The sequence below is a fragment of the Macaca fascicularis genome, chromosome 15 (assembly GCF_037993035.2).
Source record: "Macaca fascicularis isolate 582-1 chromosome 15, T2T-MFA8v1.1".
NCBI classification, from domain to species: Eukaryota; Metazoa; Chordata; class Mammalia; order Primates; family Cercopithecidae; genus Macaca; species Macaca fascicularis.
In genome coordinates this window covers 93478265-93492605 of record NC_088389.1, presented here as the reverse complement: position 1 = coordinate 93492605, position 14341 = coordinate 93478265, and the positions used below count along the sequence as shown (strand labels likewise).

Sequence of the window (14341 nt, the reverse complement as noted above, 5' to 3'; positions counted from 1 at the left end):
TAGACTAGCATTTGACTAAGCAACTGAGGACAATAGCCTAGCCAAGATGACACATAAAATTAATCATCACAGGCACCAAGAGATGAGGGGGACAGTCTTGGCCATATACTTGGCTGAAGTAAGTCAATTTGTCATTCCTGCCTGAGCCTTTATAAATAGAAGTAAGTAACCAACTACTATCTGGTCATTGGAGTTGTCCAAGAGGCCAGGGTTCTGTCTAATAACTGCTCACGCATGAACCTGCCAACCTAGATTGCATGCAGACTACCAGTTTGGTGTTTTTGTTTAGTTCAGCAGGACTTTCTTCTCAGCTCACTGCCTCTCAAACTTTCAGCAACAAAAGGACATCTGTGATATCAGAATCTACCACTCTAAGTATTTGGATGCAATAGCAATGAATATCTGAGTAAATCTAGGTGGGGAGTGGGGGCACCCTGTAGCCAAAATGACTTAACAAAATCAAACCAAAGTTTTGAAAATGATGTCTTGGTTCAATGAAGAGATTACTTGAGGTAGGTTTGACTTATCTAATATCTTATTTTCTTTGTCAATACCTAATGAGGAATTTAAATATTTCTAGATAGCTTTGGAAAGGTCCCTTAAAGAGGCGCCAGCATACCACTGCCAGATCTAATCCCCCAAACACTGTTTTCATCATCATCATGTCATCTCTTGTCTCTAAGGATCATATCAAATCCTTCCCAGGGTTTTTCAGGCCTTTTGACAATTAGCCACATTTCACTAAGCCAACTCATCTACCACTTCTCAACAAAACTTTTCCTCAAGTCGAGCTGCTCCACCAACACCACTGCCATGAGCTCATTCCCACTTCTGTGCCTTTGCTTACATTGGTTATTCTTTTGGAACGTCCTCCCCATTCCTTCTGACTTGTCCAAATCCCAACTTTTGGCATGGTCTACTTTAAGATACAGTAATGATTAACTTTATTATTATAACACCAGGCTTCTGTTCTAAGACATTAGAAGTGTGTTTAGACTAGCTCATTTAATCCTCACAGTAGCCCTCTGAAGTATTTACTCCCTGCTTCCCATTTTATAGGTGAGGAAGCAAAACATGAAGCAGTTAACTAACTTGCCCAAGGTATACGGCTAATAATATAAGGACCAATAAATTGATTCAGCAATCCAGGTGTCCAAGTCCAGAATCCACACCCATACACTACACTCTGCTTTTTTAAAATTTAATTTAATTTTTTTTAGAGACAGGGTCTTGCTCTGTCACCCAGGTTGGAGTGCAGTGGTATGACCGTGGCTCACTGCAGCCTCAACTTTTGGACTCAAGCGATCTTCCCACCTCAGCCTCCTGAGTGGCTGGGACTACAGGTGCATGTACTTCTTCCAAGACTTTTATTCAGATGAATATTTTCCCTTCCAACTTAAGAAGCAAAGGGCTTGCTGGTTTTGCTTCACCAACCAGCAACAGAAGCAAGACCTGACTTGTGAAAATGCTTAGTAGAGTTCAGTATTAGTGCTGTTTCACCATTTCCTGGATCTCTCGCCTTTGTGCACATGATAGAATTGCACTTCTCTGTAATTAATTTGTAGTTAAGTGTGGTCATGTAACTCACTTTCGTCAATTAAGGTGTGTGCCACTGTACCTGGATTTTTTATTTTTATTTTTTGTAGAACTGGGGTCTCACTATGTTGCCCAGGATGGTCTCAAACTCCTGAGCTCAAGCAATCCTCCTGCCTTGACCTTCCAAAGCGCTAGGATTCCAGGCATGAGCCACTGTGCCCAGCCTACATATACTATACTCTCTTGCTTAATCTGTAAGACTTTCTCCCCCGACTCATACCTTTCTATTTTTCCTCTGCATTGTACACACAATCTATACCATTCTTAAGCACATGATTACAGCATTATTTTCTGGCTGCTTCTATGTGTCTATATTTTAGGTCCACCTGGTCAATATAATAGTGGGATATTAGTGTTAATGCAACTATATGGTATTTGATATTTGTCTTGTTGTCTGTTTATCAATGCTTCTTACAGTTTATTATATGATAAATTTAAAAGGTGTCCAATTTTGACCAAATTTGACTCAATGCTAAAAAAGAATATCAAAATAAATTTTGTTTAATTTTAGTTGAGTCTATCAACTCAAAAAAGAACAAACTACAACAATAACAAGTTTCAGAACATTTTTTAAATTACTGATGTTTTTATGAGTATAAAAATAAAAAAGTACAAAGAAAACAAAAATAATTTAGAATCCATTGCCCAGAAATTGCCATGGTTAAGATTTTAATATTGCTCAAGACCAGACAGCTCAGGGCTTTGACGTTCTCACACCCATTCTCTGCCATCCAAGTTCTATCCCACCCCAAAACCATCCATTATGAGGAGACTGTACAGCTGTAGGCTGCCCGGGAACCATCCTGCACTCTCATATTGTGACTCAGCATCTTGGGAGATGGAGTCTTGAGACTTGGCCTGGACATGTCCCTTGCATGTACTTCTTCCAAGACTTTTATTCAGATGAATATTTTCCCTTCCAACTTAAGAAGCAAAGGGCTTGCTGGTTTTGCTTCACTAACCAGCAACTGAAGCAAGACCCGACTTGTGAAAACGCCTAATAGAGTTCAGTATTAGTGCTGTTTCAGCATTTCCTGGATCTCTTGCCTTTGTGCACATGATAGAATTGCACTTCTCTGTAATTAATTTGTAGTTAAGTGTGGTCATGTAACTCACTTTCGTCAATTAAATGTAAGCATAAGTGATGCGTGTTATTTCTGAGTAGAAGATGTAAGAGCTGGCACGTGCTTTGCCGTATTTTCTTTATCCATCTGGCATGGTAACCAGTAACATTCTAGGTAGTAATTGCTCCATCAGTCTCAGTCTCTGAGTAACTAAAATTGACAGAGTCCCCTGGTGATCCTCAATGTACAAGGAACATGAGCAAGAATAAGCTTTTGTTTTTTATATTGAGATTTTGGAGTTGTTTGTTCCTACAGCATTACCTAGTTTACTCTAATACAACATGGAAAAAACTGGAACCTGTAATAAATAGACCCTACATTGCATTTAAACTTCTATTTCTGAGGAATAATAATGTGGGGAAATACTTTCTATATAATAAAAAAATAGAAAAATTGCAAAATAAAAATATACTTATGTATCATTCATGTTCTATTAAAAATGTTATTTATAGACTCACCATATTCCCTTCCTCCAGAAAAATAGAAGTAAAAATATGAAAATGCCTGTAATTATGTCTTTGGATTATGGAACCATGTATTGCTTTTTACTTTTATGTTTTCTGAATTTTATTTTTGAGTGCCCTGATATATTACTTTTACGAAGAAGAATACTTTCTGAAGCCATTTCAACCATCTCCACTCACCTCTCTAGATCCCAGTAGTTAAATACATTATATAGGACTCTTCATCAGTCCTTATCAACTTTAGGAAGGACAATGCTATACCTTCTTTAAAGGACACCTACCAATGTCTTAGTTGCCTTTCAAAGATTCCTAGCACAGCTAAATGTGATGGATATGCTCTAAGGATGTACGAGCTGAAGTGACTTGCATAAGGTCATCTCATAACTTACTGTTAGAAATGGAGCTAGAACTCAGACCCACTGAGTCCTTGTCTGTGACACACTGCCCTTTCCATTTGTGGAAGTTGTTCTTGTATCTAATTTTACTTGTGCTGCTATCTGGGCCTATGCCATTCTCCCTCTTATGCAGACAAGCAGATAAACAATAAAACTTTAGGAGTGGGTTATGATACCATAGATATATATCATCTATCCTTTACAAAATAGTTATTACAGTCATCAAGCCTTGGTTAGAGTTTACAGACCATGTATCCTAGCTACCTCATTTCACAGATTATGATATTGGGGGCTAAGAGATATTAAGTGACTTCCTTGAGTGAAACAGTAGCAGACCAAAAAAAGTCATGATTCCCAGCATAATGCTACTCACTCATTTATTCATTCATTCACCCACTCACAAACGTGTATTAAGAGTCTGCTATTTGCAAGACCCTGTCAGTTAGGCCATGTGGGAACTAGAAGGATAAATTTATCAGTCATCCAAGATTCTTACAATAAAATATTACAGATAATGTACTCAAGATTAACAGTTCTCATTCACATAATTTGGGTTAAAACAAGAAGCCAGCTTTCTATATGCTTTTGCATATAGAAAGACTATATGCCAGTCTTTATGTTTTTTTGTTTGCTTTGTTTGTTTTCTTGAGTATCCTGTCTTCTTTCTAAGAACTTCCACCTGAGAACTGACCACAGCGTCAGCATTCCACATGGGCGTGTTTCCTTTCCCCTTTCCCATTTCAGTGGTTTCCAATTTCTTTTTCTTTTGCCATTATAAATCTTTTGCAAAGGAAATATTAGACAGAACTCCTACATGTCTAGCAAATTAAAATAGTGGTGAAATTAGAGTGGAGGATATAATCACCCTACCATATGTCCCTACAAAGGCCTCTAAGGCAGGGGTCCCCAACCTCTGGGCCACAGACCGGTACCAATGGCCTGTTAGGAACTGAGCCACACAGCAGGAGGTTAGCAGCGGGCAAGTGGCCGTTACTGCCTGAGCTCTACCTCCTGTGAGATCAGCAGCAGCATTACATTCTCATAGGAGCATGAACCCTATTGTGAACTGCACATACAAAGGATCTAGGTTGTGTGCTCCTTATGAAAATCTAATGTCTGATGATCTGAGGTGGAACAGGTTCATCCTGAAACTATACCCTACCCCCACTCCCACACCCAATCCATGGAAAAATTGTCTTCCACGAAACCTGTCCCTGGTGCCAAAAAGGTTGGGGACCACTGCTCTAAGATACCTTGTACTTCTTGGAACGTATTTGGAAAATCATGTCACTCTCAAATTATCCCTATATCCTGAAGCCCACCTTACTTACCAATCCACAGAAATGCCCAACCCATGTCAGGCAACTTCACACTTTCTTTCTTCAGGTAGCACAGTTGTCTCAGGGAGGGAGGAGGGTGCTATTAGCAAGAGGAGTCACTAACAGCTTCACTCACCTGTGCCCATGAATTTTTAATGGTGTGAAAAGTCTGTGTATTTTTTATGGTTCTCTGTAGCTCATATAAGAGGGACAAACAATACATGAATACAAACAATACATGAGTTCAGAGATGGGGACAAATATCACTTTAAGCTGAGGATAATCAGGGAAGAAGAAAGGTTTCATGGGGGAGGTGACTTTTGAACCAGGAAGAAATGGAAACAGCAGACTATTCTAGATAGAGGAGACACTAAGAGGAAAGGCAAAGAGGCAGGAAGGTATAGGAAAGTGCACTTGACCCCGTTCAGAGAGAAAGCCAGGTGTGAGATAAGGGGGAAAGACTGTTAGGGGACGTATTATAAACCATTAATTCCAGGCAAAGGTTAGATTTTACTTACTAGGCAAGAGTGCTTCAGTTAGATCCCAGCAGGAAATGGAGGGCATGCTTAGAATAGGTAACTGAGGCAAGTTTAATGAAGAGACTATTTACAAGGTGTGTGCAGCATTAAGGGAAACCAGCAAGGGATGCTGAGCATGCCAGGATGTAACAGCAGGTAGGGAAGGTGACTATCCCTAGGTCTGAAGGAGAAAGGGGAGGGAGCAGTTCCCAGAACCCTAGTAAAAATGGCAATGAGAAAGGTCCATCTGGCAGGACCTGTGGCCTTTAACAGAGGGACAAAGTCAACCTACAACTTGTCTGGGAGGTTGCTGAGGAATAGATACCCCAACCTCGCTCTTAGCCCATTGCAACCCACTTTTTCACCTAGACTGAGCCCAGTCAAAGACAGAGGGAGGAGTCCAGTGATGTAGTCTACAATGTCATCATCCTGGAGCATGAATAGAGTGCAGCAGGGTGAATAATGAGTCTGCAGGAACTAATAGAAATATCTGACACAATAGGAAACTATAAGAGGTTTTGAATAGGAGAGGCCCCTGAAATGTGCTCCAATATTACTGAGCTATGTGTGGCCCATAGAATGGAAAAGGAACGGCTCTTGCAATAGGTCTGAGGAGAGAAGCTGAACACTTGGACTAGGGCAATGGTAAAAACTGTGGAAAGAAAAGATTTTAACGAAAAGTTTTAAACCATGCTGCTTCCAGCTAGATGAACATTTTTTTAAAAATTAGTTCCTCACTCAAATTTTGGGGAAGTTATATATTTTCTAATCATAACAAATGATTTTTCTTATTTGTGGGCTTTTCTCCCCAGATCTGAACCTGTGGTCTTGGGAGCCAGGATGACCTGATGTGACATCTAAAGAAGCTTCTGGACTCTGAACAAGAATTCAGTGGCCTGCAGAGCTTGCCATTTGCACTTTTCAAATGCCTTTGGATGATCCAGCACTTTAATCTGAAACTTGTAACAAGACTAGCCAGCACCTGGCCATGAAACTTGCCCCTTCACTGATCTGGACTTATCTCTGGAGCCTATGGCTCTGAGCAAGCACGAATGCACTTTATAAAATTACCCCACTGGATCCTGGACCCACAGAGTGCCTTGAGGCTCCTTCTTGCTGCCAGACTGAAAGCAAAAGGAATTATTTCAAGTTTCCTAAATGATTTCCAAAAGCAGAGATGTGTGGAAATTTCCAGTTACAGAAAGAGATGGGTTGCCAATCGAGTTATTTTTTATCTATAGCTTCCTCTGGGTACTGGAAGAGCCTATTGAGACTATGAGCTCATAGATAGGGCTTTGCACAAACTCAAATCATAATTGACATGTTTTATGGCTTACTGGAATCTTGATAGCATCTGAAGTTGTTATAATTAACAGAGAGCATTTAAATATACACTAAGTGCACAAATTGTAGAGTAAAGACATCAAGCTCTGTTTTTGAGGTCTAAGTCACAAAGCATTTGTTTTAACCTGTAACAGCACCATGTTTAATGGTGGTTGTTTCTGTTTAAACTACATCTTTCCTTTAGAAATTCTTGGTTTCTTTTTAATTTTTTTACCTTAGAAATCAACGATATACAGTCAAAAATATTTGATATGCTCATACGTTGTATCTGCAGCAATTTCAGATAAGTAGCTAAAATGGCCAAAGTCCCAAACTAAGGTTCCTTTTCTGGCCCTCTATATGACTTTAAACTTGAGCTTTCAGTGCCTCAGTTGGCACATCTGTGATACAGCAATGCTAAGTAGTCAAGGCCTTTGATAATTGGCACTATGGAAATCCTGCAAGATCCCACTACCTATGTGTGGAGCAGAAGGGTAACTTGGCTACAGTAACGGCTTTATTTTGTTAAATTTGTTCTTCATACTGGAGCCATGAAGCTCAGAGCATTAGCTGATCCTTGAACTATTCAAATGGGCACATTAGCTAGTATAACAGACTTAGGTAGGTGGGCCTAAAGCAAGCTCCTTAACTGAGCAAAATCTGGGGCTTATGGGAATGAAAGGGTGTGAAATTGACTAACAGACAAATCATACATCTCAGTTTCTCAATTCTCACGTAAATCAGAGAATGCCTTTAAAGAATAAAACTCAATTGTTACTCTTCAACGTTCTTCACATATTCTACTTTTGGGTAAGAAGTTTGCTCAGGGTCTTGCAAGTCAGTAAGGTTAATATCCTGTTATGCCATTTGGCTCCCAAAGATTTGAAGGCCTTTGAGGCAAACTTGGATGTACTTTTCAGGAGGGTTGGGTCCTAGGGATGCTTGATCTGGGGTTCCTGCTGGAGGAGGAGCACTTCCTAACACCACAGAGAGCAGGGCAGGAGACAAGGCCTTCTTCCCTGGAAGAAAGCCCAGCTATGCTACCCCTACCCCCACCCATGCCCCAGATATGTGATGAGTGTGCTGAATTCTTGGGTGGTTTTGTTTAACTCTGCTAGGAACCCAGTGGCATAATGGTTTCTGTCAAAATATTTCCATCTTTGTTCCTAGATTGGGGCTCTCTTTTAGAATACCAAATAGGGAAAGGATACCCTAGCTGTATTATCCTGAAATCTGGGTTCTGTCAGGAGAGAACATTATAAGGCATTATGTCTTAGCTTCAGAAATTTTCTATACTACAGCATGCTATCTTAACACCTAACGTTTATCAAGTACTTGCTATTGCCCAATATTGTTAAGCATTTTACACATACTATTGGAACGAATCATCCCCACTCTCTGAAAAAGACACTATTAATGACTCCATTTTACAGATAAGGAAAGGCAGAGAGAGGTTAAATAATTTAGTTAAGGCTGCTCATTCAGTTTGAAAGGGATGGAGTCAGAGCAACAAACCTATATTTTTCATTACACATCATAATGTGCCCTGATTTCCTACCATATGGGGTTTAAAGTGGTATTTTTATACTGTGTGGTCTCTTTGCTAGTCAATAATTAATTTCAGAAACAACAGATGCTGGCGAGGGTGCAGAGAAATAGGAACACTTTTACACTGCTGGTGGGAGTGTAAATTAGTTCAACCATTGTGGAAGACAGTGTGGTGATTCCTCAAGGGTCTAGAACCAGAAATACCATTTGACCCAGCAATCCCATTACTGAGTATATACCCAAAGGATTATAAATCATTCTACTATAAAGGCACATGCACATGTATGTTTATTGCAGCACTATTCACAATAGCTAAGACTTGGAACCAACCCAAATACCCATCAATGATAGACTGGATAAAGAAAATGTGGCACATATACACAATGGAATACTGTGCAGCCATTAAAAAAAGGATGAGTTCATGTCCTTTGCAGGGACATGGATGAAGCTAGAAACCATAATCCTCAGCAAACTAACAATGGAACAGAAAACCAAACACCACACGTTCTTACTCATAAGTGGGAGTTGAACAATGAGAACACACGGACACAAGGAGGGGAACATCACACACCAGGGCCTGTTGAGAGGGCAGGGGCAAAAGGGAGGGAGAGCATTAGGACAAATACCTAATGAATACAGGGCTTAAAACTTAGACGACAGGTTGATAGGTACAGCAAACCACCATGGCACATGTATACCTATGTAACAAACCTGCACATTTAGCACAGGTATCCCAGAACTTAAAATAATAATAATAATTAATTTCACTCTTTTCCAGGGAAGTGCTATAGGAGTATAGGTGGTGTGTGGGTTCTGGCATCAGAGATTCAAACCCCAGCTCAACTAGGTATGAGTTATACAACTTTGAATATATTGGTTGACCTCTAAGCATCAGTTTACTTCAATATAGTGAGACCTGGCTGGGCGCGGTGGCTCACGCCTGTAATCCTAGCACTTTGGGAGGTCGAGGTGGGTGAATCACTTAAAGCCAGGAGTTCGAGACCAGCCTGGCCAACATGGTGAAATCCCATCTCTACTAGAAATACAAAAATTAGCTGGGCATGGTGGCACATGCCTGTAATCGCAGCTACTCAGCAGACTGAGGCAGGAGAATAGCTTGAACCTAGGAGGTGGAAGTTGCAGTGAGCCGAAATCACACCACTGCACTCCAGCCTGGGCGACAAGCCAGACTCTGCCTCAAAAACAAAACAAAACAAAACAAAAAAAGCATATATATGATATACTGATACCCCATCTCTGCAAACAATTTTTTAAATTTTTTTTTTTTTAATTTAAAGGGGCCAGGTGCAGTGGCTCACGCCTGTAATCCCAACACTTGGGAGGCTGAGGCAGGTGGATCATGAGGTCAGGAGTTCAAGACCAGTCTGGCGAAGATGGTGAAACCCTGTCTCTACTAAACATACAAAAATTAGCCGAGAGTGGTGGCAGGTGCCTGTAATCCCAGCTACTCAGGAGGCTGAGGCAGGAGAATCACTGGACCCGGGAGGCAGAGGTTGCAGTGAGCCAAGATCACGCTACTGTACTCTAGCCTGGGCAACAGGGCAAGACTCCGTCTCAAAAAAAAATGAAAGCAATTATCTTTCTCGGTTTATCATGACGATTTTGAGCACAGGTTTTGTCATTCCCCTTAGACTCCTAGAGAGCAGAAAAGGAGTGAGATTTTTGCCACGTACCTGGTACATGATAGGTATCTCATGCATGGTCACCTCTGAGACTCATTATATATTGGGAGAATGGCTACTATTAACACTTCTACTTTTTTTTTTTTTTTTTTTGAGATAGACTTTTGCTTTTGTTGCCCAGGCTGGAGTGCAATGGCACAATCTTGGCCCACAGCAACCTCCACACTCCCCCCACAGGTTCAAGTGATTCTCCTGCCTCAGACTCCGGAGTAGCTGGGATTACAGGCATGCACCACCATGCCCAGCTAATTTTGTATTTTTAGTAGAGGTGGGATTTCTCCATGTTGGTCAGGCTGGTCTCAAACTCCCAACCTCAGGTGATCTGCCTGCCTCAGCCTCCCAAAGTGCTGGGATTACAGGCATGAGCCACTGCGCCCGGCCAACACTTTTACTTTTTATGGCCTTGATATAATGGGCTAAAACATATATAATGACAATCCTTAAAAAACTTAGATGAGTTATAAGTCTGGAAAAAAAAAGTACTTTTTACAAAAGGAGCAAAAATAGCATTCAGGAGAGTTTGAGGAATTGAGAAAGACTAAACAAACAAAAATCACCTATGATCTCATCAAGCACAAACACTTTCATCTTTGCTGTTTGTTTCTGCTCTTTGTCCATTTATGTATTTAAGTTTGGCTATGGTTGTAACATGTAATTTTCTATACTTTAAAAAATTTGGGGCTGGGCGCAGTGGTTCACGCCTGTAATCCCAGCACTTTGGGAGGCCGAGGCGGGCAGATCACCTGAGGTGGGGAGTTCAAGACCAGCCTAACTAACATGGAGAAACTCCGTCTCTACTAAAAATACAAAATTAACTGGGTGTGGTGGTGCATGCCTGTAATCCCAGCTACTCGGGAGGCTGAGGCAGGATAATCGCTTGAACCAGGGAGGCGGAGGTTGCATCGAGCCGAGACAGCACCATTGCACTCCAGCCTGGGTGACAAGAGTGAAACTCCATCTCAAAAAAAAAAAAAAAAAAAAAAAAAGAAAAAGAAAATTGTCATCTACCATAAGTTCACACTTATGTTGCTGACATGTGTTCCTAATTTTCATTTTTAATGGCTGCATAATATTCTACCAAGTGGCTGTGACAAAATTTAATTAACTGTTCCCCCTATTAATGGAAGATTACAGTTGCTTCTGGGTTTTTTGCCAGTTTAGTTACAAGCTTTTGTGCTGGATATCCTCCACTTGACCCTCCAGATCCATTCTCCAGCCTTCTCCTCCCTGTTTTGGGTCCTATGAGGCTGACTTGTATGGACTATATCAATGGGCTCCATTGCTGTCTGGCTTTTGATTGGGTTCAGCCAATGGGGACACTGGCAGGAGATCAGAGAATGGGAGAACAGTAATGCCAGGGTACTCATTCCCCAGGCTTTCCCTCTCCAGGGTCACTGCTGGTTGGATAATTCTCTCAACTAAAGGTCTCAGCTCTTGTTGAATGACCCTTTCCACATGGCTGCATCTGCCTGTGGGTTCCAGTAACTGCTCTCTCCCATCCCCTTTTCATATCTGGGTGCCTACGTGTCCCCTCACCCCTGCAACAAAGACACACACGTGTGAAAACACACACACACACCTGTTCCTGCTAGCCCTTGGGTACTACACTATTCCTTTTTTTTTGTTTTTGTTTTTTTGAGACGGAGTCTCGCTCTGTCGCCCAGGCTGGAGTGCAGTGGCGCAATCTCGGCTCTCTGCAAGCTCCGCCTCCTGGGTTTACGCCATTATCCTGCCTCAGCCTCCTGAGTAGCTGGGACTACAGGCGCCCGCCACCGCGCCCAGCTAATTTTTTGTATTTTTAGTAGAGACGGGGTTTCACCGTGGTCTCGATCTCCTGACCTTGTGATCCGCCCGCCTCGGCCTCCCAAAGTGCTGGGATTACAGGCGTGAGCCACCGCGCCCGGCAAGTACACAGTGCTGACTGGGGGTTTCAGAGTCTCAATACAGAGTCTGAAATACCCTGGGGACTAGATGAGCTGCCTTTATGCCACATAGCCCTGAAAGGGTGGGGACGCTGTCAGGGCAGTCCAGTGAATCACCCTGTCTTGTTGATGAATGTAAGAAAGTAGAGGCACTAGTCAACCTGGATTTAAACTTTCCATTTTGCTTCTCAGGGGATACAGCTGTAGCCTACCAGATTGGCATTTTCCCTAACAGCTTTCAAATGTCACATTCCACTATCACACACTCACATACAGAAACTGTTCTTTCCTTGTCTTCATTTTGAGAACACTCAGAAAAGTTTTTATATTTTGGAAAGACCCCTTTCACTCCCCACCCTTGAGTTTTCTGCCTTCAGGACGTTGGTTCTTGAAGACAACTCCCCAGAGCACTAGTGGAAAGATGCTCGGCAGCTCCTCCAATCACATGCACCTCACATGTTCTGCCGCAGCTCAGTCATGCGTTCTGTGCTGGGGCTGCATGATGTTTGATTAGGCAAGCAGGATGCTGGCAAACCCAGTGCCTTTTCAAACTTCCACTTACTACACTTTTCTTGTAGTTTCTCTTTAGAGTCTCATGAAAACACAGGTGAAAGTTTGCACTTGACATAGGGAAGAAACACAAGTTGTACATCTAAAAATTTTGCCCCAGAAACATTATATCTGGCATTTATGTGACCTTTTGATTTATAATAAGCAGACACTGAAATTCTAAAATTTCAAAATATGTTTAAAGATTGCTTATTTATTTTTTTGAATTTAAAATGTTTATTTTTAAAGCTTTTCAAATACAAGAAGAATGTAAAGAAAAAAATTACTCATAATCTCATGACATTGACAAAGAGTCACTGTTATTGCCATTCTAATTCTATAGGTGAGAAAACAAAGGAGAAGAAGAAAGGAAAGAAAATGAGCTTTTAGGGTTTTTTTTTCCCTCAACATTAAGAAAAAAACTCCTTAGAGGGATCCCCCAAAATTTTGTAAACAATTGACAGATATTCATATTCCTAATAACACATATTGCCAGGAGTATCATTGCTGTTTCTGAACACCATGATGTTTCTTCAGTAAGCTTTACAGAGCTCTGATTTCCATGTCACAGAGGAAAACTACTTAAAATAACATTTTATGAAAGTTACTGTACTACCTGACAAAAAATCTTGTAAAACAGAGAAAAGAAAGAAATTACACACAACCCCAACACTTTAACAAAATCTATTCATATTTTAACATATTTCCTTCTGTCCTTTTTTCCCATTCTAAATTTTCTTTTAACTTTTATTTTAAGTTCAGGGGTACATGTGCAGGATGTGCAGGTTTGTTACATAGGTAAAGGTGTGCCATGGTGGTTTGCTGCACAGAACATCCCATCACCTAATGCCCAGCGTCCATTAGCTATTTTTCCTGATGGTTTCCCTCCCCCTACCCCCGCTTCTGACAGGCCCAAGTGTGTTTTGTTCCCCTCATGTGCTCATGTGTTCCCATCATTCAGCTCCCACTTGCAAGTGAGAACAGGCAGTGTTTGGTTTTCTGTTCTTGGGTTAGTTTGCTGAGGAGAATGGCTTTCAACTCCATCCATGTCTCTGCAACGGACATGATCTTGTTCCTTTTTAAGGCTGCATAGTATTCCATGGTGTATATGTACTACATTTTCTTTATTTAGTCTATCATTGATGGGCATTTAGGTTGATTTTATGTCTTTACTATTGTGAATAGTGCTGCAATGAACATACGTGTGCATGTATCTTTAAAATAGAATGATTTATATTCCTTTGAGTCTATACCCACTAATGGGATTGCTAAGTCAAATGGTATTTCTGCTGGGTCAAATGGTATTCTTGTTGTCATCACCAGGTCTTCTCTCAAAGGTCTAGAAAATTGATTCTAGATTTCTGTGAGTAAACTCAGAATTAGACTAAAAACTGGATCACACTAACCAAACTCCTAAGGGACTTTTCTATAATAAGAAATGCCATTGACATGCGTATCAGAAGTTGCTTTGAAAAGTCTATTCCTATAGAAAACCCTGTATAAGGAGTCTAATTATAATCAGGTTCCACAGTAAGCATAGACCATAGATGGGGTGAAGGATGGTGGTGGTGGTTAGAATTATTTTAATGGCTAGTGTCAACAAGCTACATGACTCTGATGCATTCACATAGGAGGAGTGTGGGCTGGATGGACAGAGATCCTTCTCCATTGGACATGCTGGAGATTCACTAAACATTTTTCCACATTGGCCTCTCTTGCCTCAACTCCATGCACACTGCTTTCAATTCAATTCCTTGATATTCGTTAAGTATCTTCTATGTGCGAATCCTTGTACTGGGTTCCGGGACTATAAAAATGAATAAAAAGCCAGGTCCTGCTCCTAATACCTCAAAGGCTGTTGGAGAAAACCAAACACATAT

General features: G+C 41.0%; 2 protein-coding genes across 9 annotated transcripts in view; one reads left to right on the top strand and one right to left on the bottom strand.

Moving 5' to 3' along the window:
- The window catches only part of PDCD1LG2 (programmed cell death 1 ligand 2), a 60220-nt gene extending 52696 nt beyond the window's left edge, over positions 1 to 7524 (top strand). For all 4 annotated transcript variants that reach the window (XM_045373225.3, XM_045373224.3, XM_005581782.5 and 1 more), the window contains one exon: positions 6229 to 7524. In XM_045373225.3, coding sequence (XP_045229160.2) covers positions 6229 to 6234 — 6 coding nt within the window. In that variant the 3' untranslated portion in view covers positions 6235 to 7524. The remainder of the gene's footprint in view (positions 1 to 6228) is intronic.
- Positions 1 to 14341, bottom strand: part of PLGRKT (plasminogen receptor with a C-terminal lysine) — a 258998-nt gene that overhangs the window by 198361 nt on the left and 46296 nt on the right. The gene's annotated exons all lie outside the window — the stretch shown is intronic.